At 42.9% G+C, this 23,831-nt stretch overlaps 2 protein-coding genes across 3 annotated transcripts in view; one reads left to right on the forward strand and one right to left on the reverse strand.

The window, feature by feature from the left end:
* LOC146648269 (protein unc-13 homolog A-like) overlaps nt 1-14,322 on the reverse strand; it is a 33,225-nt gene extending 18,903 nt beyond the window's left edge. The window contains exons 1-12 of the mRNA XM_085389470.1: nt 13,995-14,322; nt 9,819-9,848; nt 9,517-9,616; nt 7,155-7,272; nt 6,941-7,064; nt 6,205-6,275; nt 5,980-6,034; nt 5,555-5,584; nt 4,062-4,275; nt 1,649-2,737; nt 1,392-1,494; nt 84-127 (exon numbers count right to left, since the gene is read on the reverse strand). Of these exons, the coding sequence (XP_085245596.1) occupies nt 84-127; nt 1,392-1,494; nt 1,649-2,737; nt 4,062-4,275; nt 5,555-5,584; nt 5,980-6,034; nt 6,205-6,275; nt 6,941-7,064; nt 7,155-7,272; nt 9,517-9,616; nt 9,819-9,848; nt 13,995-14,016 (2,000 nt within the window). The 5' untranslated portion in view covers nt 14,017-14,322. The remainder of the gene's footprint in view (nt 1-83; nt 128-1,391; nt 1,495-1,648; nt 2,738-4,061; nt 4,276-5,554; nt 5,585-5,979; nt 6,035-6,204; nt 6,276-6,940; nt 7,065-7,154; nt 7,273-9,516; nt 9,617-9,818; nt 9,849-13,994) is intronic.
* Nucleotides 14,323-17,020: 2,698 nt separating this feature from the next.
* btbd2b (BTB (POZ) domain containing 2b) lies at nt 17,021-23,753 on the forward strand. 2 transcript variants are annotated; one of them, XM_085388354.1, is made up of 10 exons: nt 17,021-17,256; nt 17,695-18,215; nt 18,301-18,420; nt 19,638-19,794; nt 20,012-20,117; nt 20,213-20,410; nt 20,524-20,716; nt 21,191-21,278; nt 21,891-22,037; nt 22,680-23,753. In XM_085388354.1, exons 2-10 carry the CDS (start codon nt 17,695-17,697, stop codon nt 22,839-22,841), a joined length of 1,692 nt encoding a protein of 563 aa, XP_085244480.1. In that variant the 5' UTR covers nt 17,021-17,256; the 3' UTR covers nt 22,842-23,753. The 2 variants fall into 2 exon arrangements, with proteins under 2 accessions (XP_085244480.1, XP_085244479.1); XM_085388353.1 differs by lacking the exon at nt 17,021-17,256 and having other exon boundaries at nt 17,283-18,215.
* Nucleotides 23,754-23,831: the final 78 nt, after the last annotated feature.

The following is a 23,831-nucleotide window of genomic DNA, read 5'->3' on the forward strand; positions in this document are numbered from 1 at the left end:
TTTGTAAAATTGCTGATATATTATTTGACCTAACTGAAACACTGTCTGATGTAATGTCATGTAAGAGAACATAAACGACTCACCCTCCTTTACCAAACCACAGCGAGTTGGACGTCTCTCCTCGAGCCTGAGAGAGAAAGAGGAGGAATGTCAAAGAAGAAAAAAGACATCTGAAGTTTGTCCCTACAGGGTTTTCTTTTCCTTTAATATGCTGCATGAATACAGCTGCATCACCATAATGAAAGTTATCTGATTATGAAAGTGCTCAATTAAACTCTTCACATTTAAACCCCATCCCATTTTGAATTATTGTATCACTGTTTGAAGGAGGGCGGGTCAGAGAAATTACAGAGTTAGTGTGCTCTTTGTACAGCTGTGAAACAAAGATAATGGCGTTTACAAAGGCATTTACTCTATAGGCAGCAGAATTTAGAACCAAAAGAACCACTTAGTCAGTAAATTACTATGGATTATGGAGCTATGCAAAGTACTCTTATTTATGTAAACGTTCAATTCAAAGGTGTTTCTGGAAAGCCAATTAATTTATGTCACATATGCAAACTGCTCAGCTCTTGAAAGATACAACTAAAAAAGGTCAAATTGTTGTGAAAAATGAATGAACGAAGCGAAGGTGTCTGTTTATATAGATATGCAGCAGGACGCATTTCCTTCTGTCTTTCAAGCAACACGTTCAGGCTGTACCTACCTGTCAGCATGCTCCAATGATGGCCGAGCAAAGTGCATGTGAGTGTCACTATGGCAATGACATGAAACTGGAAAGAAAACAAAGCGGGTTGGCACAAACAAACAAAAAAAATCAAAATAAAGAGAGGGGAAGGAAGCCAAATGTACAAAAACATAATGCAACACACATCAAAATAAACATTGAAGCAAGTGATTATTTCTCTGCACAACTGAATTCAAACGCAATGAACAGCAACATAATATATAAATAAAATATGCAAGTGAAAACCGACCAAGCAAAACTTAATGTATCTGGCTAGGCCATGCAGTTCTTGTCAAGCAGTGGTGTGGAGCTGCACCCAGGCTAAAATATGAAGTTTGCTCCCTGCCAAGTATTTTTATTTTTAAGGAAGCCAAAAAGGTATCAATTATAGAATATGAAACACATTAAGTCTGCATAAAACACTATCAAAACAGAACTCAAGAAGTTAGTGTATGTACCCTGCCTCTGCACATAAATAATGGATAGCGCATACATATTTCAGAGACCTGGTAGACACTTTAGAGTCCCTGGAACTGAGGTGTATTTTTGATATCACTGGGTGGAGCTGAATCAGGCACACAGCTCAGTTGAGTGGACTGTTGCAGTGAGGCTGGAAGGGTGTGGCTCGGTCAGAGCTGAGACTGGGAGTAAATGGTGCACTTACCTCCCGGAGTTGTTCTAAGACCTTGTTGTAGAGTCTGTGCCAGTTCTCTTTGGCTCTAACTGCTGGATCAACTGGCTCTTTGGGCTCCTCTGTTACTGGAGGACTAAAAGAAAAAACAACAACATTTTTTTACTTTTTTCAGCTGAAGAAAAGTTGTTTTCAGCTGAAAAGATCTTTGTGAAAACAACTTTTCAGCTCTGATTTTTTTTTGTTGATTCAGTGAATTGATCTTATTTCCATTCAACCTTCAATCCTACCTCTCAGGTGGCATCTCTTTTTCCTCATCTGGGGTCACGGGTCTGCTTTCTTCAAAATTCTCCTCTTTCTGCTCAATGGGAATCATCTCTTCATTCTGTGCGGGAGGGGTTCTGGCCTCCTTCTCCAGCATTGTTTCCTGCTCTAGCCATGGTTCCTCCTCAACCATGGGAGCCTGGTCTTCAAATGACATTGACTGGGTCGCCAGATCATTGAGATTAGATGGGGTTTGCTCAGATGAAGGGCCCATTGCTTTGGAAGGGGGCTGGGATGCAGCAGGGGCTGAGTTAGCCAAAGTGGCTGGGTGAGATGGAGGGACAGAGTTAGCTGCAGCAGAATGGTTTTGCTGAGATACAGCTGAAGGTGAAGGGTGAGACTGAGCTGGCTGGGCTGTGGGGACAGAAGACAGGAAACTGGAAGCCAATCCTGTGACAGCAGCTGTTAGAGGTTTGGCCATGGAGAAGAAGGACGTGGCAGAAGGAGCTGGCTGCGGCTGGGGTTGTGTTTGGGTCTGGGGTTGTTTGGGCGGTTGGGCTGTTTGTTGACCAGAAGGGGACTGTGTTGTTGGTGCCATACCAGCAGAATGAGCCTGGTTGGACTGGTTAGAGGGTTGAGCAGGAGGCTGCTGTTGGTGCAGGGAGTTTTGCTTCTCTAGAGGGGGCCTGGAGTTGGGTACATCAAGTGCTGGAGGGGCAGTTGAGGTTGGAGTGGGAGTGAAGGGAGGTTCCATGTCCTCACTGAGGGTCCCATCCAAATTGTACAAATCCTCATCATCATACATCATCTCCTCATCCTCATAGAGGCCTTCCTCTTCTCCTTCATATAACAGTCCTCCGTCATCCTCCTCATACAGAGCAGCCTCTTCTCCTCCATCTTTGCTGTAGCCACCTTCATCGCTGTACGCCCCCTGAGTCTCATCAGGGTCCCAGTCTGGAGAGCCTTTACTATAGCTAACGGAGGAGTGACAGGAATGGTAGGAGTCATTCTCATCGTAAAGGTCCCTCTCCCCGTACTCACCACCGTAGTCTTCCTCGCTCAGCTGACTGCTGCACCGGCTGAGCTCTGCAGATGATGCATAGCTCCCAGTGGGACTGGAGGGAGGAGAAGAGAAGAGAAGAGAAGAGAAGAGAAGAGAAGAGAAGAGAAGAGAAGAGAAGAGAAGAGAAGAGAAGAGAAGAGAAGAGAAGAGAAGAGAAGAGAAGAGAAAAATATAAAAATGCAAGACAGCATTGCCTGGAGAGTACCCAAGGTACTAAGAAAAGGTTGACAGTTTTATAATAAACATACATACACTATAATTTATGCTATTATTACATGTATATTAGTGAGTATCTAGGCATATGTAGAATAAATGGTTTACCATCCCTCTATGAACTATTATCTTAAAAATGCTTATAGAGCACTATATTAGAGCCCTTTATGGCTGATACACTGCTAGACAGCTCAACAAAATACCTTTTCTACATGTCTTGAGGCCACCTGAAATAATGCTGATGGCTAATCAATGAAAAGCACCAGGGATACAAGAGTACCAGACAAGTAGCAAGAAATAGAGCAGAACAGAAAGGTATGAGGCCCCGAGAAAGCTGACCAAGGAAAAATGAAAAAAGCATCAAGAAATGCAACAAATGGGGAAAACTTATTCATGCTATTTGATGAATGGGGTTATTAAAAACAAAATAGAGGCACAGAGAAGAAAAAGGATGAATGAGGGAGAGGCAGACGGTGAAGAGAGGAGGGATGGTGAGCACGGTGACAAAACAAAAGTGCAGAGAGGGAGCGAGTGGAGAGAGCTGAGAGGAAGAGATGAAGAAGGATGTGCGGGGATGTGAGGAGGTTGCCCTGTCCAATACACTCACAGAGACAGCTAATCTTATGTGCAGTATTGACCATGAGATTGCCACCTGAATAATTCATAAAGCAGAGTGTGGATGAATGTATATTTTCATTCTAACTCTGTGGAAGATATGTAAATGTTGAGAGGTCTAACAGTGTTGTAAACAACTCTGAAACAGATGCAGCTTTTTGTCTGAAAAAACCAATGAAAGGCTTGCATGTGCACCAAAGACACTGAACATTTTCATTAACTGTACTGAGTCATTAACAGGACTTTCTGACTTGTCACAGCAGGAAAAACACAGGCGGACATGAATTAATGAATGATTCATGAATGATTCATGGCTGATTTCCACTTAGGTGCCAGGTATTGTTCATGCAGGCCATTATCATATTGTCGTGGCTTATTGAGGCACCTGGAAAAATACTTTTTTTTTTAATATCCCCTGTGTCTTTTCTTACTATAGAAGATCAAAACGTCTGCGACAAAATTGGTTATAGCTGAACTAAACATCACATCTAATCTGCCAGCCATGGTACTGTTGGGACAGACACGCCTACACCAAAGCAGAAACACACCTGACAGTCCTCTGATGGTGGTAGTCGAGGTCATGGCTGTTGCCAGAGCGAGGGTAAGAGAAGCTTCTGGAGTTGCGGTGCTGGTGGCTGATAGGATACTGGTGGACAGAGGCGTTGGGTTGGGATGTGCTGTAGTAGGGAGGGGGGATGCTGTTACTGGTTTCACTGCGGTAGTCGCTGTCTCTGTCGTCCACAGCACTATCTGGGTCTTCATCTACAGAGGAGCACACACATTCATAGCAAGAAAAAAAAAAACTTCACAATTTGCTATAGCCGGAAGAAGAAATTCAGAATAATTTACCATGAAAATAATGAAACCGTCATGTGGTATAGAGATAAGAGGCTCTAATCAGCACTAAACCAATTTTTTTACACTATGGTAATTACAGATAATAAAGATGAGCCGCTGAACCCCAGCTACACCCATAAACTGCAGGCCATTCAAAGTGAAGTGAAACATGAAGCACACGACGAATATCAGCATGTTCCCTCTCACCCTCCCGTCATAGCCGAATGTAAATCTATGCCGCTTGCTGAGGGGACGCTTTACTTTTCTGTGGTGTCCATAGATTGGATTAGATTAAAAATCCCAGAGGGAAGTGATGACCGACTTGAACAGTGCTGAAGCAGTCGAAAGAGAAACCAGCTATCTATTAATCATTCATCATTATCCATCATCTTTTGCACTCTGAAAGCCACTGATGGAGGCAGCCGCTGCACCGCTCGCACCTTCATCTTCATCCGCCTGGGCATGTAAAAACACTAATTAAAGGCATCAAACTTCATGTCCCCCACGTGTGCCCCCCGTCTCTCTCTCTCTTTGCCTGTTTCTCCCCTCTCCATCAGCTCAGCATCCATCATCACACCCCACTCCCTGCTTTTTCCTTTTTTTAAAATCTGAGTGAAGAGAGATGAATCGCTGCAGTTGTGTGGGTGAGTCTGAAAGGCACTTATATAACACCATCTGCTAATCACAGTGAGAGAGAAAGCGATAGTCAGGAAGGAAGCGAGACAAAGGAGACTTTTTGTGTAGATTTGAATGTCCGGACAATGAGATGCAGATTTTTTTTTTCTTTCAATCACTGTATAAAATAAATAAATAAAATAGTAACTAATGTTAAAAGTTTAGTTCATCGAAATTACTTGAAATAATATGTAAACTTTGTCATTGAAGTCATTTTTGTTTACCAGCATGGCCGTAAACAAAGGTCTGTTTATTACCTGCAGTAACAAGTAACACTGCTACTGGAAGTAGATATTTGTTTGTACTGCTGTGACTACCACATATGGAATTTAATATAGCCTCACAGCTTTCAGAGGTGGCTGAAATCACAATCACTCCAACACAGTTCACCCGATATACAACTACACGAAAACGACCTCAAATTGAAGCTCAAAGTCAGCGCTCCATTGATCATATTGCTTGATTTCAAATCTAATGATGGATTGCAGAGTCAAAGCAATTTAGAAAGTGTGAGTGTATGTACACTTACTTTGTTGGTCTCCCCACAGACTCCAGTTACCTGCAGGGAAACAGGAGGATGTCAGTATTGATTATGAATTATACCGGTGTTAAAACGTAAACATGATTCCGTGCCATTAAACACTTCAAATTTCCAAGATGGAGGTGGTGAATGGAAAGCCTTTCCAGACAGCTGGCTCAGCAAGCCTTGCAGACGGAGTTAATGGTCGAAACACAGAGGATTCTGGAGGAGCTCGCCTCTGGATATCTAACGCTATCGATCTCTTTACAGTGCAGATATCCGGGCCCTTTTCCCCATCTTATGCTCAACAACCCTCGTGTGGTTATATGCACCATGCACATGCTGATCTTAAACTAATTACATCTCTGAAGCTAGACACATAATTCTCCTGTTAAGCACAAACTGATTTGTAAAAACAGCGACGGGTTACTTACAGCACTGGGTTCCTGGCACACGCAGAGGGCGTTCCTGTTCCTCCTGGTATGAATACTGGAGCCGAGACCGTGAGGATAATTGAAAAGTAATGAAACAGAAGTGGAGAAAATGTTGGATTTCATCTCGTAAACTGAAAAATATTCCCCCAATTAATCATGTTGGCTTGTTCCTAAAAAGTACGGATGTGCCGTAGGGATATTAAATCAAACTGGGTAACAGCTTACATCTTGGTCCCTCATGGCATTGAGCTGCTCCAGTTTTTTGGCCCAGTACCGTGCTTCATCCTCTGGGATATCTGCAAACAACCAGTGAGAAAGGCTCACTTACAAACACAGCAAAAACAGAGCTTCTCCTAAATAAGCACTTAAAATAGTTTTTCACAGGACTGTCTGCATAAGAACTGTTTTGTTCTATGTCACAAATGAAAGGCGACCCAAATGAAGACAAAGTATTGTATAACAAGCCATCCGTAAATATTATTGAGATTGGAAACTTTGGTCTAACTAGGATACAGTGACATTGAAAATTGCCCTCCTCCACTTACAGGTCTAAAGCCAAGTACCTATAAATAGGTCAGGTCCACAAACTGTGGAGTCAGGTGTGCAATATTGACTACAGGAAGGGGAAACAGCATGAAAATGACACCTAATCAATGCTAAGTGGAACACAGCTTGATCACCGAGAAAAGAAGAGCACAAACACTGCCCTCCATGACACACATCTGCACACGACGTCCTCTCAAACATAGAATTGAAAAGTAGGTCAGCTTAATTAATCAGTCAGAAATTATTGGTCCTCATTTATCACTGTTTGCTGTGAAAATGTACCAACAGACATAATTTATTTGCTCCATATCCCCCCGGTTGCCAACAGGATTGATGACTTCCTGTAATTTCAAATTCTCATTTTTTTCCCACCAACTGACAGTTTCTGGTTTTGATGTGAATATTGATTTCTCACCTAGAGGCAGTTCGAAGCGCGTATCGAGTAAAACCAGGTGGAGGGTGGGATCTTTGGTGCCACAGATCTCATTATCAGCCATGATGACCTGAGAGTCCAGCGTGAGCCACTCCCCTGGACCTTCCTGCATTACACAAACATAAAACTGAGTGAAGAGTCCTCAACCACCACTTGACAGCTATTTCTAAAGTTGTGATCGTGGTTAGTGTCAAACCTCATTGGACTGCTGGATGCTGTGAAGTGGAATCCACACAGTGCCAACCATGGTGTCCCAGATTAATCCTTTGTTCCACACCTCTACTGTCAGACCCAGGTCTAGGCGGTTAATTTCACTGTGAAGACAAAGAAAATTCAAGTCCAAAATCCAGACAAAGAGTTTGACTATTGCATGCGTCTATAGACTTTAAGAGTATTAAAGAGACTAATGCTGTACTATTTCATTAGGAACATATGATTAGCTTATAAAATGCAAAACATTGTAACAGATTAAAAAAAAACCTGTGTTAGTAGATTAAATGGCACAGTTGTGTAACTATAAATTAGGACACTTTCACATTGTTTCACATATCAGTGTCAAATAAAATATTTTTCCTGCGTAACCACTTTTTTAAAGGTATGCCTGATATACTTGAGCATCACACAGATGCTGCTGATTTGCCAGCTGCACACAGATGATGTAAATCTCCTGTTCCACCATATCCCAAAGGTGAAGAGAGACCTAGTGACTGTGCAGGTCACTGAAGGACAGTGAACTCACTGTCATGTTCAAGAAACCAGTTTGAGATGATTTGAGTTTTACAACATTGTGTGTTATCCTGCTGGAAGCAGCCATCAGAGGATGGGTATACAATGCTCAGTTGGTACTAACGGACCCAAAACTGTGCTAATAAAATATGCCCCACACCATTGCGCTACTATCATGAGCCTAAACTGAAATTGAGACTATTACAGCACAAGGCAACATTTTTCCAATTTTCTGTTGTCGGGTTTTGACGAGCTTGTGTGAATCAGCTTTTTTCTTTTTAGGATCATTCTCTGCAAACCCTATAGATGCTTGTGTGGGAAAATCCCAGTAGATCAGCAGTTTGTGAAATAGTCACACCAGCCCTTCTGACACCAACAGACCACTTTCATGCCACTTTCACACTTTCAAAGTCTCTTAAGTCACCTTTCTCACCCATTCTCGTGCTCAGTTTGAACATCAGCAGGTCATATTGATCATGTCTACATGCCTCAGTGTATTGAGTTACTGCCATGTGATGGGCTGATTCAATATTTGTGTCAATAAGCAGTTCAGCAGGTGTACTGAATAAAGCAGCCAGTGAGTGTAGGTCTACAATTTATACTTACTATAAGTCTATTTTGCCATGAACACTTAAGAATTTTTAAATTCTAGTGTACTGGATGACTTTTGCTTTGTTTTACATGTAGTTTTACTTAAGTAATGAATCTGAATACTTTCCCCACATTAAACAAACACAAGTAATTACTTTTGGGCTCCGCTATGACAAATTTAAAACATGTTCCTTTGGGATGTGAGCATGAACCATAAAACATTTACAAGACAGCAGGACAGAAAAAAAGAGTGAGAGTGAGGCATAAAAAGGGGGAGGGAGGGTAAGAATGTGATGAAGGCAGTGGAGGAGGTGATTGTATCGCATGCCTGGAGGGAGAAATCGGGAACTTTAATTAAGAAATGGAGGGAGTGGATTTCCCATCTCGGTGGTGACTCCTTTTAAGAAAAGTGCCTGTTTGATTCATGGTGGTGACTGAGGGGGCACAGTCATTTAAAGACGGTTTGAGTGGGGGCATGAGGCGCTCTCTGCAGCCCAAACATTACATAACGCAGCTTCACTGATGCAACCCCAGCACACCACTCAACGCCTCCGACCATCATACAGATGCACAGGACGCCGCAGTAATCCTGCCTGCTGCATCCCACATGCTAAGTGATTCTCACCATTTATCACCCATATGCTGCCACTCTGTCAGTACCACACTGGATCACTCTATATGAAAAATACTCAGTGTTGTGTAATATTTTATTGGCTGAAACCACCAATTACATCCTAAGTAAAATAAGACAAAACAAACTAATTTTAAAGTGAATAAAGATTGTTAAAGCAAGCTGTGAATATGAGGGGTGCTGGGGTGACTATAAAATACAGAGAGGATGAGGAGGAGAGGCTGAAAAAATGAATAACAAGGATTTGTGTTTAGAGGAAATGACAGAGAAGAGGAGAGGAGAGAGGGGCTGGGAAGGAGCCAAGGTTGAGAATAAGGATGAGATGGGCAGAAGTATCGAGGGAGAGCAGATGAAAAAGAGCATGAGGCAGTTGTAGGCAGAGAGGAAGAGATATTTGAAACAATACAGGGATAAAGGGCACTTGGGATGGACTGAAAAACTGGAGAGGGCCGGAGAAAAGCTGAGATTAAAAAAGAAAAACATCATGAAAGCACTCAAGTAGCTGGAGTTGAGAGTGTGATGGGAGGATGGAAAGAGAATGCAGTTAGAGAGAGGAGAGTACAGAAGGAGAAAGAGAGGAAGCTTTGTCAGAAGATGACAAAGGACTCACAACATGAAGTCTTGCTCCCAGCTGGGCAGGTTGCCCCTGACAGCGATGGTTGTGCTCTTCACATTTTGTACTTTTAGAGTCACGTAAGTGTTGAACTTCTCTGTTGAGGAGAAAGGGAAGAAGAAATAGGTGTTTTAAAATGGAAAACAATAAGGTAGTCTCCCTCTCTTCAACTGTATTCCTACACAATAACAGATTTCCTGTCCCTCTATTCTTTGACTTTACAATGTGTGCTCAGTCTTTTTAAAGACTTATATCTCTGCCCCTGCACCTCATGTTACTTCCAGGATCCCAGGTCTTACCTTGGGGTCCATCCAGCTTGGCTTTCTTCACTGTGAAAACACAGAGAGGGACACAGTGACACACAGGAACACCATCTGTTGCCATGCTAATGTGTCTTCTGTTTTTAGCTTTTGCACTGAAATCGGACAACACGGGGATGCTTGCGATGCACAAGAAATGACAGTGTGAGTTTTAGTAAAACACACATAACATGAAATCACAACAAATTACTGCATAAATTAATCGCATTATTAGATTAAGAAAAAAATAGCCTCGCATACTTTCCAATCAGATGGAATTGGTGACGACTGCACAGCAAACATCCACATTTTACACAAATAGCTCAAGTCTTGACTCAGGGAAGCTAAATTTTAATGATCCAGACTTGAACTCGGTGCTTATAAGTTCCAGCCGAGTTGGCAATGAAAAACACGGGTGTCCTGCTGAGTTTCATCAGTGTGGGATACAGAAACGGCAAATACAACGCATCTACATGCTAATACACGGACGGGATAGAGCTCAGATGTCAGTCTCATTTTAGTTCATGGGTTAGAGCAGTAACACTACAGCATATTAACCCATAAAATGCATCCTATTAATTTCAGTTCCTTTTAGTCTGAGAAAGAACACATGCAGAAAACACTTAATGAGCTTTCCAATTACACAACAATGAGCAGCCTCAGACAAATGATATTCTATCAATTTTTTTAAATACATTTAGTAAGTCATTTTTAATTCCTTTCCCATTTAGTTTTACTTTGTTGTTTTTATTTTCACTACTTTTCTGCTCTAAGAATTTTACTTCAGCCTAAAAGGCAGTGCTTTTGTTGCTGAGCTGCAACTCTACAGAATCTGATGCGACAGAAATCAAGCACGACGGTGTTGCTTCTGAGTCATCACGCACCAAGTTAAATCAGTAAGGTGTATTCACTAAAAACACTGTGTTGCCCAATGATAGCTGTGGCTCAGGAGACAGAGCGGGTCGTCTACTAATCAGAAGGATGGTGGTTCTATGCCCAGCTTCTCTAGTCTGCACGTCCAAATACCCTTGGGCAAAATACTGAACCACAAGCTACCCCTGGTGCATCAATCGGAGTGTGAGTGTTAGGTAAAATGGGCTTGTATATGGTCCTGATACAGGGACTTGCAGGGTGGAAAGGGTTAAACTGAAACCCAAACTAGAATTTTATTAATTGTGTTTATTCAATTTTATTAATTCCCCAGTAGCAGACACAGTGCACATATAAAGCAAGTGATTTAATTATGAAGTCCTTAACATAATGCAGGAGCTCAGTTATATGGCTTGATTGTGGTTTATTGTACGAGCTTTCAAAGGGAACATTTCCACCTTCACCACGTGTGATTTTTCAGTATACAGTTAAAGCCCAGGCTCTCCTCTCTCTCTCTCTCTCTCTCTCTGCAGCACCTTTTTACCAGCCCTGACGTAACGCCCATACATTTTTAATGCTCCACTACCCACTCGCTCTCCTCCATGCAGATCCCCACACTACATGTGTGTGCACATGTTAATAAAACGCCTCGCTAGATTATGCAACCAGATCTTTAAAACAAAAACTATTTTAACACCAATTCACAAATTACTTCACAATACTCCCCACAGGCTTGTCCACACAGAAACCAACCACCATAAAATAAAAACTGCTCTGAGTCAGCAGAGCACTTTCATTTATTTATTTATTTTTGTATGTTTCTATTTCTCGCTTCTTTCGTGCCGCACACAAAAACTCAAGTGGCACACTGTTACATCAGCAGGTGTGTACGCTTGCTCGCACACACCTGCAGCAATGAGAGTAATGTTAAGATCCACCACCATTCTTATTGCTAAACACAAATAAATATCCAAACAATGGGTTATCATATTTGCAATAACATTGATTTTTTTTTTGTTTTGCCCTGACACTCTGCTTCCTTTTGATGTCTGTAAAAGACAACCAAAAATGAAATTTTTGATTCAATGTTACATCTTCACATTGTTTGGGAAGACCCCATCAGAGCCTGCCTCCTGCTGTGTTTTAATGTCAACACTAACACGGCCCTGGAAAAGCAGCAGTATGTAAAAGAAGGATCAATAAAAAGTGAATTGGATTTTCAGTGGCAGAAAGCTAAAGCTTAATGATAGCATGCAATCATAAATCTCTCTGACAGTGAGCGTTATGATGAGAAATACTCTGCAAACAACATTTCATCACAGCTGCACGCCAACTCAGCTGTCACCACAATAAATACATTTTTTATTTATTTATTTATTTATTTTTTGGTATGTATCTCTGATATGCCAGCAGTTTTCATCATGTGAGCTGAGTTCAGCCATCCAGTGACAGAAACGAGGGATGACATGACTCAGACAGACAGTGCTTTATACTGAAGCATCACATGAGATCTGCAGCAGCCCCTGCAGTTGCTGATAGTGTCAGTCCCTGATTTAGTGTCCAAATCGAGAGGACAGGGAGAATAAGTGGACTTCAGAGTACAGTATGTGGGCTATCTGCTGGAAAAGAAGCCAAGTTTTTCAGAGTTAATCTGTATCAGTGTCTGAATTCTGCTTGGTCGGCAGATGCGCCAAAGAAATGCTGCCTATTTGAGAGGCATGAAGTACTGTGGAGGCCAGAAATAGCTCCAGTCAGGTAAGCATGAATGATGTAAGCGGAACAGAAAAAGGGCCCGCTGCCAAGTCTCGTAGACTACAACACTGACAGCCGCAGCCAGTGTTTATGAATGAATAACGCTCAGCGTCTTAATGACACTTGGGACTGACTCAGAGCAGGAACACTCAGTGGGTGGACCCGGTGGGACAAGATGTGGTGGGCTGGCATCCATAATGGGCCTGCCATATCAAAGGTGACTTCACGAACCACTTAACTTCTCTTTTGTCTTTATGCTGCCACTAACACACATTTGACAGCTGCCTAGAGCTCACCTACACTGTATGTCTACACTACAGCCCAACCCTTGATCTGTTTTAGAGGCTGTATTAGTCACAGCTTTAGAGAATTGATATAAAAGTCAATAGTCAAGTAAAAATTACAAATATTCAGTAGTGCACTTGTGCATGTAGGCTCATCTAGGCTTTCTTTAAACGTCACCTTTAAGTTATGTAAAAAGGAGAAAGCAGGTACCCATTAAATTATTATGGAATGACTTTAAACTGAAAGCTTCAGTTTCATTTCATGTTTCATGGCATCTTAAAGACCAGAGCAATGTAGATGAATAATTACAAGACACTGAGCGCCCTGGCTGGAACTTTCTTAGAGGACAACTTGCTATTCAACACCAATTTTGCTTAAATTCCATCTATTGACTACAGTTTTTAAACAGTTTTGGGTTTTTTGAGGTGGCAAGTTTTTGCTGATTCAGCCCCAATCTATCATCAAATTATGCCAAAAACGCACTTGAGAACAACCGCGTGTCTCGCTGTAAAATCTCCCCCCGCCTCTCTCATCCTCTCCTCGTGTGCGTTCACCGCGCCCTGGATGTGAAGCTGGAGGTTCCAGCTTATGAGCAATCACAGCAGATGCTTATTCATCGCGCGGAGAGGCAACAGTATCAGCATCAGGTGCTTTCGGGGAGTCTGGTGGGAGGAGGTGACGCATCGCTTGAGGGAAAACGCGCAGAAGTGACGCGCACCTCCAGACTACAGCCAGTATTCCCTCACGGTGAACGGAGGAGGAGGAGGCGAGGGGTGCGGCAGCGGCAGGGGCTTTTCCTCGTCCTCCTCCTCCTCCTCGTTGGACTGCCCACGCATGAATGAATGAAGTGGATGACACACACGGAGGCTTACACCGGGCAACCGCAACAGTGCGAGCCGGGAGAAGATGCAGCGGTTCTCCCCGGGCTTACAGAAAGTCAAAGAGCCCGTTCATGCTTTCTACTACAAACAGTCACAACTGCTCTTTTTTCATGTCAGACACACGTGAGCACAGACAGCGCTGAACAAACACACACGGTGCTGCTGAAAGTATCCCAGTGGTGTTCCCCACGCAATAAACGGGCTGTTTCTGCTCTGAGATTTAATGACTATTCAGCACAATAGCTCGGGACACACACACGCATACACATACACACTTTTGCTGGGAGCTGATAGCCCGCAGGCTCTGTCAGACAGCTGGTGCAGTTAGTGATACTTCAATAACATGAAACAGGCAGGCTTTCACGGCCTCTTTCATTTCCCCTCTTACCTCCCACACACAGCAGGGACATCTCTGGTAGCGGTGTTGAGCGTCCCCGGCTGTCCTCTACTCAGACTCCGTGATTTGTTTGGTCAGTCCGTCCGTTTAAAAAAAATAAAAATAAAAAAGCCCCGTTAAAAACCGTCACCGTAAAAGGTAACGGAAACAAATCAGCACCATCTCGGAAGCGTGTCGTCTCCTCCTCTGCGGGGCTGTTGCTCTTTTGGCAGGACAAGAAAGACACACAGAAGTAAATTCCTCGCCCCCCCCCCCTCCTCTGCATTGCCTCAGCTCTCCTCCGCCGCCGCTGCTCCTCCTGCGCGCACAGCCATCTTGTTTCAGCAGCAGCACCCTCCGCGCGAGGACAGCTCCCCCGCGCCGTGCCGCCCTGACGTCACGGGTGATGAGTAGCAGCCAGAAGGGGAGGCGGGAAGGTGGGGTAATTAATAATATCGTTTTGGCTGATGTAATGTACTCAATGAACAATATGGCGACCAGGAATTTCCATTCACTGCTTCAGAGAGAAAGTTGTCCAGTATTTTTCTCAGTTCACATCCAAGGCTGGATCAGGTGGTAACATCAATATCAGGTGGCGCTTTCATTTAGCAAGTTAGCATCCGCGGTCTTTTTTTCTTCTTCTTCTTTTTAAGTCATGCATATGGAAAATACACCCAGTGATGAAGTAAATAATCTAATCCCATCCAATAGCACTTAACCCTTTAACTTAGCCCTCTTTTCGGTGTGTTGATAGGGGTTTCACAGCAGATCCACTATCATGTTCAGAAATCAGTCTGAAAATAGAGTTTTACTGTATAACTGTCAGTTAGTGCAGCCCCCAAAAAGCATCACTCCAGTATCCGCTGAAAATATTCAGGAGGTCATCCACTTGTCCACAGAACTTCGTACCCTCATGGTAAAAAAAGAAAGTGCACCCTATCCAACCTAAGCTTTTACACATCAGGAAGTACTAAAAAATTATCTAGTCTGTAAGTTAGCTAAATACTACCTGAGATGATCAACAATAACATCAATATTTAAAGAAAGAAGAAGCAGGTTGTGAGAATCTATGCACACTGTAAATATCAACACTACACCGAGTTCTTTTGATTCCTCAGAGGCATCCGATGGAAGACAAAACACTGCTCAGTAGACCATTTAACACTTTATTACTCTTTCACATTACTTCTAGAAGGGAGATGCGTCCTGCATGACACGCTGCCGTGGATCTCAAAATGCTGGTGTGCCCCTAACAGTTTTATTACAGAAGCTACTACTATTATACTACCATTCTAGTCTAAACAACAGTGTCTCAGTAACTTTCCACTAGAGATGGTCCCCTCTTATCTACATTTTCCAAGGCAAGCGTGAGTGAGAGTCTGCAGCTTTCTACTCCCCAAGGACACATGGTCTCATGCCTTTATTTTTCAGGGCTGCGTCCACTTAATACTACACTATATAACTTTATAACACTTATTATTAATAAAAAGCATACCATTATTGAGGCACAGCAAATTATTTAATTCCAACAACATAGAAGCCTCATAGAAGCCTTTTAGAAGCAATAACTTGGAGTAATCATTGTCTGTATGACTCTATCAGTCTCTCCCATCCTTGTGGAGGAAACTTGGCCCACTCTTCTTTACGGCGTTGTTGCGGTTCGTTGACGTTTGCAGGAATTTGATAGTGCTCTTAACATCCCACTGCAGGTTTTCAGTCAGGTTGAGGTCTGGATTTTGACTGAGCCATTACAAAATGTTTTTTATTTTCAGCCATTCTATTGTAGATTTGCTGCTGTGCCTCCCTGGGATCACATTCCTGGTCCAGTTTAAGCCAAGCTTTCGCTGTCAGACAGATGGCCTAACATTTGACTCTAGAATACTTTGGTGTACAGAGGAGTTCACGGTCAACTCAATGACTACAAGGTGCCCAGGTCCTGTTGATGCAAGACAAGACTAAATCATCAACCCTCCGCCACTGTCAAAGAGCCCAACACCAAACCAGTACATGGTTCCTGTGGTCCTGTGGTTTGTTCAGATGCAACTCTTTCAAAAGCGTTTTGTTATTACTGCAAGCATAGGTCAACATCCAAAGCATCTGTTCTAACATTCCCACGAAGTCTTTCTACAGTTTCAGGACTATTCAGGTACAGTGTCGTACTCTTTGACTAGAGTTTCATTAGTCCACCCCTGTGCATCCATGAGAACAAGCCCAGCACACATTCAAGCACATTCAAATTTGTAAATGTGTGTTATAGGTGGATAAAGCACTACAACATTGGCTATAATCTCTTTTTTTGTTTTGTTTTTTGCCAGACCGACAAAGAAAGTGTCACAATGGAGATGGAGACAGAAAAAAGGGCTTTGCTGTGGAATAGGCGCTATCAAACATGCATCTCAGGGGTTTGTCAAAGGATGACAAGCAAGGCAGATGGTAAAAGTGGTGAAATGCAAAGACTGCAAAACATAGACTCAGTTGAGTCACACTAAGAAACAGTAAGATGAAATATAGACAGTGCCAAGTGACAGCTAATGTGTGCAAGAGTATATACATGAAATAGTTAAAGGTGATAAAAAATGTTGTGGTCTGAACAGCTGCTCATGAAGCAAATATCCAAAAAAGCGATTATCATCATTATTTTGAGTCTTGTGAAAATTAATTATTATTGGTGCACATGCACGTGATATAAAATCTGTCAGGTTAAAAAGACATATAAGTGGATCCATATTACAAAATATAAACTCTGGCTGCCTTTTGTTCCTTTCTCTTTCATCATGATCCCACACTGCTTCAATAGTGTTGACGTCTGACTCTGGGGAGGCCAGTCAATGACTGATAGTGTTCTATTGTGTGTTTTTCTTTATCCAGGTATGCGTTCACTGTGTTGTCGGTGTGTTTGAGATCACTTTCATACGAGCTTGAAGGATAAACCGCCCGCAGGGGCGTGCTGGGTGTTAAGTTTTATATATATATATATATATATATATATAAATTGTTTTTAAGCCTGCCACGTCTTCTTTTGTCTTTTCTCCTCCACTTGCCCTATATCTTCAGTTTTTTTAAGGACACACTGTACACCGTGCTCAGATATGCCAAGGTTTCAGCTAATAGCTCTTTTGGAATTACCTAATCACTGCAAAAATTCTATTTTATGCCTGTCAAACTGTGTTATCTTTTGCCTTGTTTGCAGATTCATTCAACATTCAGCATTCTTTTGAAAATGGCCAGGTATAAGAAAGTCTGGCCGCTTGGAAGCAAAATATAAAGAAATAAGGTGTGGCTCAAGGATTTTGCACACTACTGTCTGTTGGCTTGTTTAGAAATAAATTGCTTGGGCAGCTACGATATTAACTTACAAAATATTCCACATTCTTCTCACAAGTATAGTATAATATTGTTTTCTCTCAGATCATTTTCTGTACTACTTTTAGTTGCATGGTTGTGCACTGTTTTGTTTCTTGTATCACGCTTGAGTGTAAAAAGCCTTTAACGCCTTTTCCCATTGTTCTCCACTGCTGATTACTGAATAAATAGCTTTTAATCAAGTGTGGGGTGGGGGTTTAAAGAGGTATTACGCAAACAATAAAAATACCCACTGGTGCAATACTTGTGATAAACGCTAGGGGGAAGCAAAAAGCAGATGTGACTGTTGAGCCTGCTAGAAATAAATAAACAGAGGAAGTGTGTTGTTTACGCCTACTCTGGGTTCAAGATGGCTACTGGAGACAACAGCGGCAGGCCTCCTTGCCTCAGTTTCTCTGGTCCGGGTCCTTTGGGAAACAGCCAACCCAGCAACAGTGTTTTCTCCATGCCCGCATCCAACGGCGGAGGGGTCGGTGCAGCTGGGGGGCCGCAGGGAGCCGCGAGGCGGCCCAACCCGCAGCTTGGGCCTGGAGGGGGAGACGGCAACGGTGTTTCGACCGGAACTCAACCGACTGCGCAGAACTCCCTGCAGCAGCCCGTTGCGGCAGGTGCTGCGGCAGCCGGAGCAATGGCCTCTCCGGCGTCCAACATGGCAAGCACCGCGGCGTCAAACGCCTCTCCGGCGGCGGCACCGACGGCCACTCCGGCGGCCGCCTCCGTGCTGGTGTACCGAGAGCCAGTGTACAACTGGCAGGCAACGAAGAGCACCGTGAAAGAGAGGTTCGCTTTCCTCTTCAACAACGAGGTGCTCAGTGACGTTCATTTTTTAGTGGGCAAGGGGATGGGAGTTCAAAGGATACCGGCACACAGGTAAGAGGATTAAGTGGGGGGGAAGAGGCTCTGCAAGCAGCTCTGCAAGCGACTTTATCCCTGCCTCTGTCTCTGCTGCTGTCAGGTTCGTTCTGGCTGTGGGCAGCGCAGTGTTTGATGCCATGTTCAACGGGGGAATGGCGACCACGTCAACGGAGATCGAGCTCCCAGATGTGGAACCAGCTGCCTTTCTGGCCTTGCTAAAGTAAGGAGCCGAGCGTCTTTAACACGACGCTCACCTTAAAGTGGGCGTGGTTTTATACCGATCAGTCACAACATTAAAACCCATGACAGGGATGTGCACCTGACAATGGTACCTGTGAGGTATTGGGATATGTTAGGCTATGGGGGACGGTCAGCACCTGATTGTGGCTTCTTGGAAAGAACAGAAAGTAAGGACATTTGTGTTTGTTTGATTTCTTTCTTTGTCTTATACCGTTGGGGAGCCTTCTTATTTCCCTTTAAGTGGTGCCACGATTGTAAGTTGTGAAAATGCATTTGTGGATTGCAGTGATGGAAAACTTGCCAAATCTGGTCTGGGGCTGAACTCTATCCTCCAAGATGACCGCACTTGCTCCCACAGAGTGGGGTTTATCAGAGACTGCCTCCAGAATTTGGAAGTAAAGAGGATTGAATGGCCGGCCTGCAGCCCTGATCTCAACCCCACTGAACCCTTGTGGGATCAGCCTGGACATGCTGTTCATGCCAGAGTGACCAGCACAACTGCACTGGCTGATATTCACACTCTCACCTCTGCTGCTCAACCCACAAAAGCATCTTCCTTACAAATGTGGAAATAAACAGGCTTTTTTGTGTTTAGTTGATAACTTTGTGTTTAGTTGATAACTTAATTGTTGTAACAATGGTATAAGGATTTTGCCAAGAAGCATTGTTACAACAATTAAGTTATCAACTAAACACAAATTTCCTTACTTTTTTTGCTAAGTTTAGAAAAGTGGGTCGGAGCATCTCCAGCAGGCCTTGGCAGAACTGGGAACCCATAAGATTAAGCAGTGAGTTAGTGACAGGGTCATGAATAACCAAAGGCTCAAGGGGGAGCAAAAACACATAAATCTAAAAATTGCTGTAGTTGCTGGTTATGATAGATTGGTTCATTGCAGCTCATTGAATACTGGTCATAGTGGCCGTGCAGACTCCTTCCCACTGACAATACCTTAAAGCAGGCATCAGAACTGCATCAGTGGAGGAATGTGACCTCAGTCAATAAACGTGTTGAGGTTAGAAGAAGGTAAGCTGGCAGGTGCAGTGAGCCAGAGCTGTTTGGTGGCAAGATATTGGCCAGGTGCTGTTAATGTTGTGTCTGATCTGCTGCTATTCATAATCGTAATTGAATATTAGGGCATATACACATGCACAGTAACTGTAATGCAATAACATGTGTAATCTGCCATCTTCCTGCAGGTTTCTCTACTCTGATGAAGTCCAGATCGGGCCTGAGACGGTGATGACCACACTCTATACGGCAAAGAAGTATGCAGTTCCAGCCCTGGAGGCTCACTGTGTGGAGTTCCTGAAGAAGAACCTCAGAGCAGACAATGCTTTCATGCTGCTGACACAGGTATGCCTTTGAAAAATGGCTCCACCTTTTGGCTTTTGAGTGCGATACTGTATTTTCAGCATTCCTGTGCAGAGCATGTGTTAACGATTTAGTCCATCTTATTGAACTTCAAGTTACACATGTCTAAGCATAAACTACGCTACAACCCTTTGCAGATTGCAGCTGTCATCTTAAACCTTTAACTTATCTGTGTATTCAAAATAATTTGTAATTTCAGGCACGGTTGTTTGATGAGCCACAGCTTGCAAGCCTCTGCTTGGAAAATATTGACAAGAACACTGGAGACGCGCTTGCCGCTGAAGGCTTCACAGACATAGATCTGGGTAATTTGTCTTTGTTATTGTGAGCGCCATTGTGTCCAAGTTTTGTATTTCAGAGTAACAGTGTAATATTTTTTTGTCATCCTTTTCTTCTCTAGACACACTGGTGGCAGTTTTGGAGAGAGATACTCTGGGAGTGAGGGAGGTGCGTTTGTTTAGTGCTGCAGTTCGTTGGGCCGAGGCCGAGGCGCACAGGCAGCAGTTGCAGCCAACGCCCGAAAACAAGCGTAAAGTCCTGGGAAAAGCTCTCACACTCATCCGGTTCCCTCTCATGACCATCGAAGAGTTTGCTGCAGGTGGATGGGAACATTTTTAATCAGTTTTTTAAGAAGCATTTCCCTCTCCTATAAACACACACTGTGATTTAGTCTTTGATGTGTGTCCTCGGGTTGCATCCCTTTCCCTCCAGGTCCAGCACAGTCCAGTATCCTGACTGACCGGGAGGTGGTGAGTCTCTTCCTGCACTTCACAGTCAACCCGAAGCCACACGTAGATTTCATTGACCGCCCTCGCTGCTGCCTCCGCGGAAAGGAGTGCAGCATCACACGTTTTGGTCAGGTGGAGAGCCGCTGGGGCTACAGCGGCACAAGTGACCGCATACGGTGAGTCAGGAGCGTTTTAAAACCATAACTATAGATTCTGTCTTTTTACGAAAAAAGTAAAATATGAAAATATGGCGTCGTGTATAAATATGACAAGTAATTCAATAAAAGGTTAATAAGGTGAATGAGTGAAAGTATTAAAAATACTATTAAAGTATTTTTCAAAATACAAAATCAGTCAAGACTACATAATTTAAAAAAAAAGACTTTTTAAAAAATTACTTTTTCCATCCAATGCCATTAACTCAACATCCTCATTGACAGTATAATCAAATTCACCATGTTCTTTGAAAAAAATGATAAGAAGTTTATTGAAATGAGGCCTGGATGTAACTAATAATACTAACAGTGGTCGTACGGCCTCAGTTTGATGAGCTTTTTCTATAATCACATGCAGTACTGGCTAGAAAACTAAAGAAGGAACATGTTTATATTCTATATATTTGTTTTGTTTTGTTTTTTTGTTATTCACAGGTTCTCTGTAAACAGAAGGATATTCGTGGTTGGTTTTGGGCTATATGGCTCAATACACGGACCCACAGATTATCAAGTCAACATACAGGTATGGTCTTTAAAACCTTTCTCTCTAAACATATTCTTGTTGGTTTTCCTCCTTGGTGTGAATATGATAATCGCAGTTGCGTATGGCCCAAAAAATCTGCACCCTTTAGAGACCCTTTGGAAAAAGAGGAACCCTTGAACTGGTTCAAAAGGAACCCCAGGGTAGTTTTTGGTGGTGATAATGTGATCAAACCTCAATCCAACCCAACTACCTGGTGTACCCTGCAAGTTCAGCTAGATGCCTTCTTGTAGCCTGGGATGCTTTATATTCTGGGATGCAGCACAGTGCACAAACTGTAGCAGCTAGCCAGAGAATGAACTGAGGCCTCACTTGGAGTTGGAGACTTTTATCCATTGGTTCAGAGCACATCATCTTCTTCCCGTGTTTATTTTTGTTAATTGCATCTCAGGCAATAAGTAGACCGAACAGTCTCACGTGGTTTGTAATGATGCATTTTGGTCCGCTTGGAGTTTTCTCTTCGGGAAAAGAAATCACACCATTTGGTAAAAACTGCAAAGTCCTCATCAACTGATTCATAGCACAGTAAACAAGCAGTTATTGTGAAAAGCTTTTCTGTCTGGTTGTAATGGAGGTGGTATATGCATTTTCCAGATCATTCACACAGACAGTAACACAGTGCTGGGGCAGAACGACACAGGCTTCAGCTGTGATGGCTCAGCAAACACCTTCAGAGTCATGTTCAAAGAGCCAGTGGAGATCCTACCCAATGTCAACTACACTGCCTGTGCCACACTCAAGGTATGTAATGTCAAAAACATTTAATACTTGAAGCAGGAAAGCATAAGTACTGCACTGTTCAGCATATTTTTCTAATTTGTTTAATTTTTTACATTTTGACCAGGACATGTCCTTCACTGTACGTATATAACAAATATGTAGGACTGCTTTCCTGCATTTGCTCAGTATGTCATTTAATACTTTTAGGCTGGACAACTGCAATTCATTACTATCAGGCTGTCCTAGAAACTCCTTGAAAAGTCTTCAGTGGTTGATCCAAAATGCTGCAACCAGACTGCTGACACGGACTAGAAAGAGAAAGCGTATTTTTCCCATACAATCTTCTATTCATTGGCTCTTCACACCATATAATTAGGGCTGACCCTGAATCATTTAATCATTAGTTATTATCAATGTCTGGCTCTCTCTCTCCTTTGGTGTTTTTTCCTCTCTTTCCCTCCCATCACCCCCAACCAGTCATGGCAGATGGCTGCCCCTCCCTGAGCCTGGTTTCTTCCTGTTAAAGGGGAGTTTTTTCCTTCCCGTTGTTGCCAGGTGCTTGCTCATAGGGAGTTGTTTGATTGTTGGGCTTTTCTTTATTCCCTGTTGTTGTGATTTGGCACTATATGTGAATAAAACTGAGTTTAATTTTCTGTCTTACAGGGTCCAGACTCTCATTATGGCACTAAGGGAATGCGAAAGGTAACTCACGAGTCGTCATCCACTGGCACAAAGACATGTTTCACCTTCTGCTACGCAGCAGGCAACAACAATGGAACCTCCGTAGAGGACGGACAGATTCCCGAGGTCATCTTCTACACATAGTCACCTCAGACATTGCAACAATCTTCCATCAAATGTGACAACCGTGACACCAGCGAGCGCAGGGCCGCACCTCAGCAGCTGTACTGGGGACTAATCTGTCAGACTTCATACTGCTCCCTCCATATCGCGCACAACTGTTGGCAACATGGGAAGGCAAACAACCTGGAAGCGTTGTAGGTCACTACATGGGTCAAAGCTTGTCATTTGAGATGTCTTTCTCCTTCTCAGTGGCTTTCCTTTATCCCATTGTGTTATATTGACACCAGCCTCTGAAATTGACTGGAACCGACTCCACTTAGAAACAAGAGGGAAGGAGAAGCCTCTCAGATTATTCACAGTATCAGTGTCACTGCTGTGGATTGATAAAGGCTTAAACTGTATGATTCCTCTTTCTGTGCTCCACAGCATTAACACAGAGGAGAGTCTCAACTGTATGAATGTACAGTTTATCAGATTTGCCAAGAAAAGATCCTCATCACTGTTTAGTACAGACTAGAATCCCACATTAGCTGTAACTTCCACATACTGACAGACCTCATAGGCTTTATGAAATCTTGGTAAATTTGAACCAAACTTCATGTTAATCTTAACAATATGGTTAGGGGTAAGAATGATTACTTTTTGGGTTTCTACATACAGTACAATCTGTGATTTCTTGTGTCCTTGCTTGGTAGTTGCCTATATCCAAGATAACCTTGCACTTCTTGGCCTTGCATATGTTAATTTGGTTGTTGTATGGATGCACACTAACTCTTCAGATATGTTTCTTTTATGCTTTGTTTTAAAAAGTGTGGGTGGAACAGCTTTCCCGTCTCTGTATGGAAGTGAGAGGGTTGTATATTAAAGTGGCATTTATTAACATTATATATGTAACTTGAATTGCGCATTGATTAAAGAGTGAAGAAAAAACAATTATCGTCCTTGTATTTTGTCTGCAAAATGGAGAGAACTGGAGAAAATCTTCACCCACAGTGTAAAATATTTGACTCC

The sequence above is a fragment of the Rhamphochromis longiceps genome, linkage group LG18 (genome assembly GCF_057381845.1).
Source record: "Rhamphochromis longiceps isolate RC_006_pf linkage group LG18, R_longiceps_female_GT1.1, whole genome shotgun sequence".
Lineage (NCBI taxonomy): Eukaryota > Metazoa > Chordata > Actinopteri > Cichliformes > Cichlidae > Rhamphochromis > Rhamphochromis longiceps.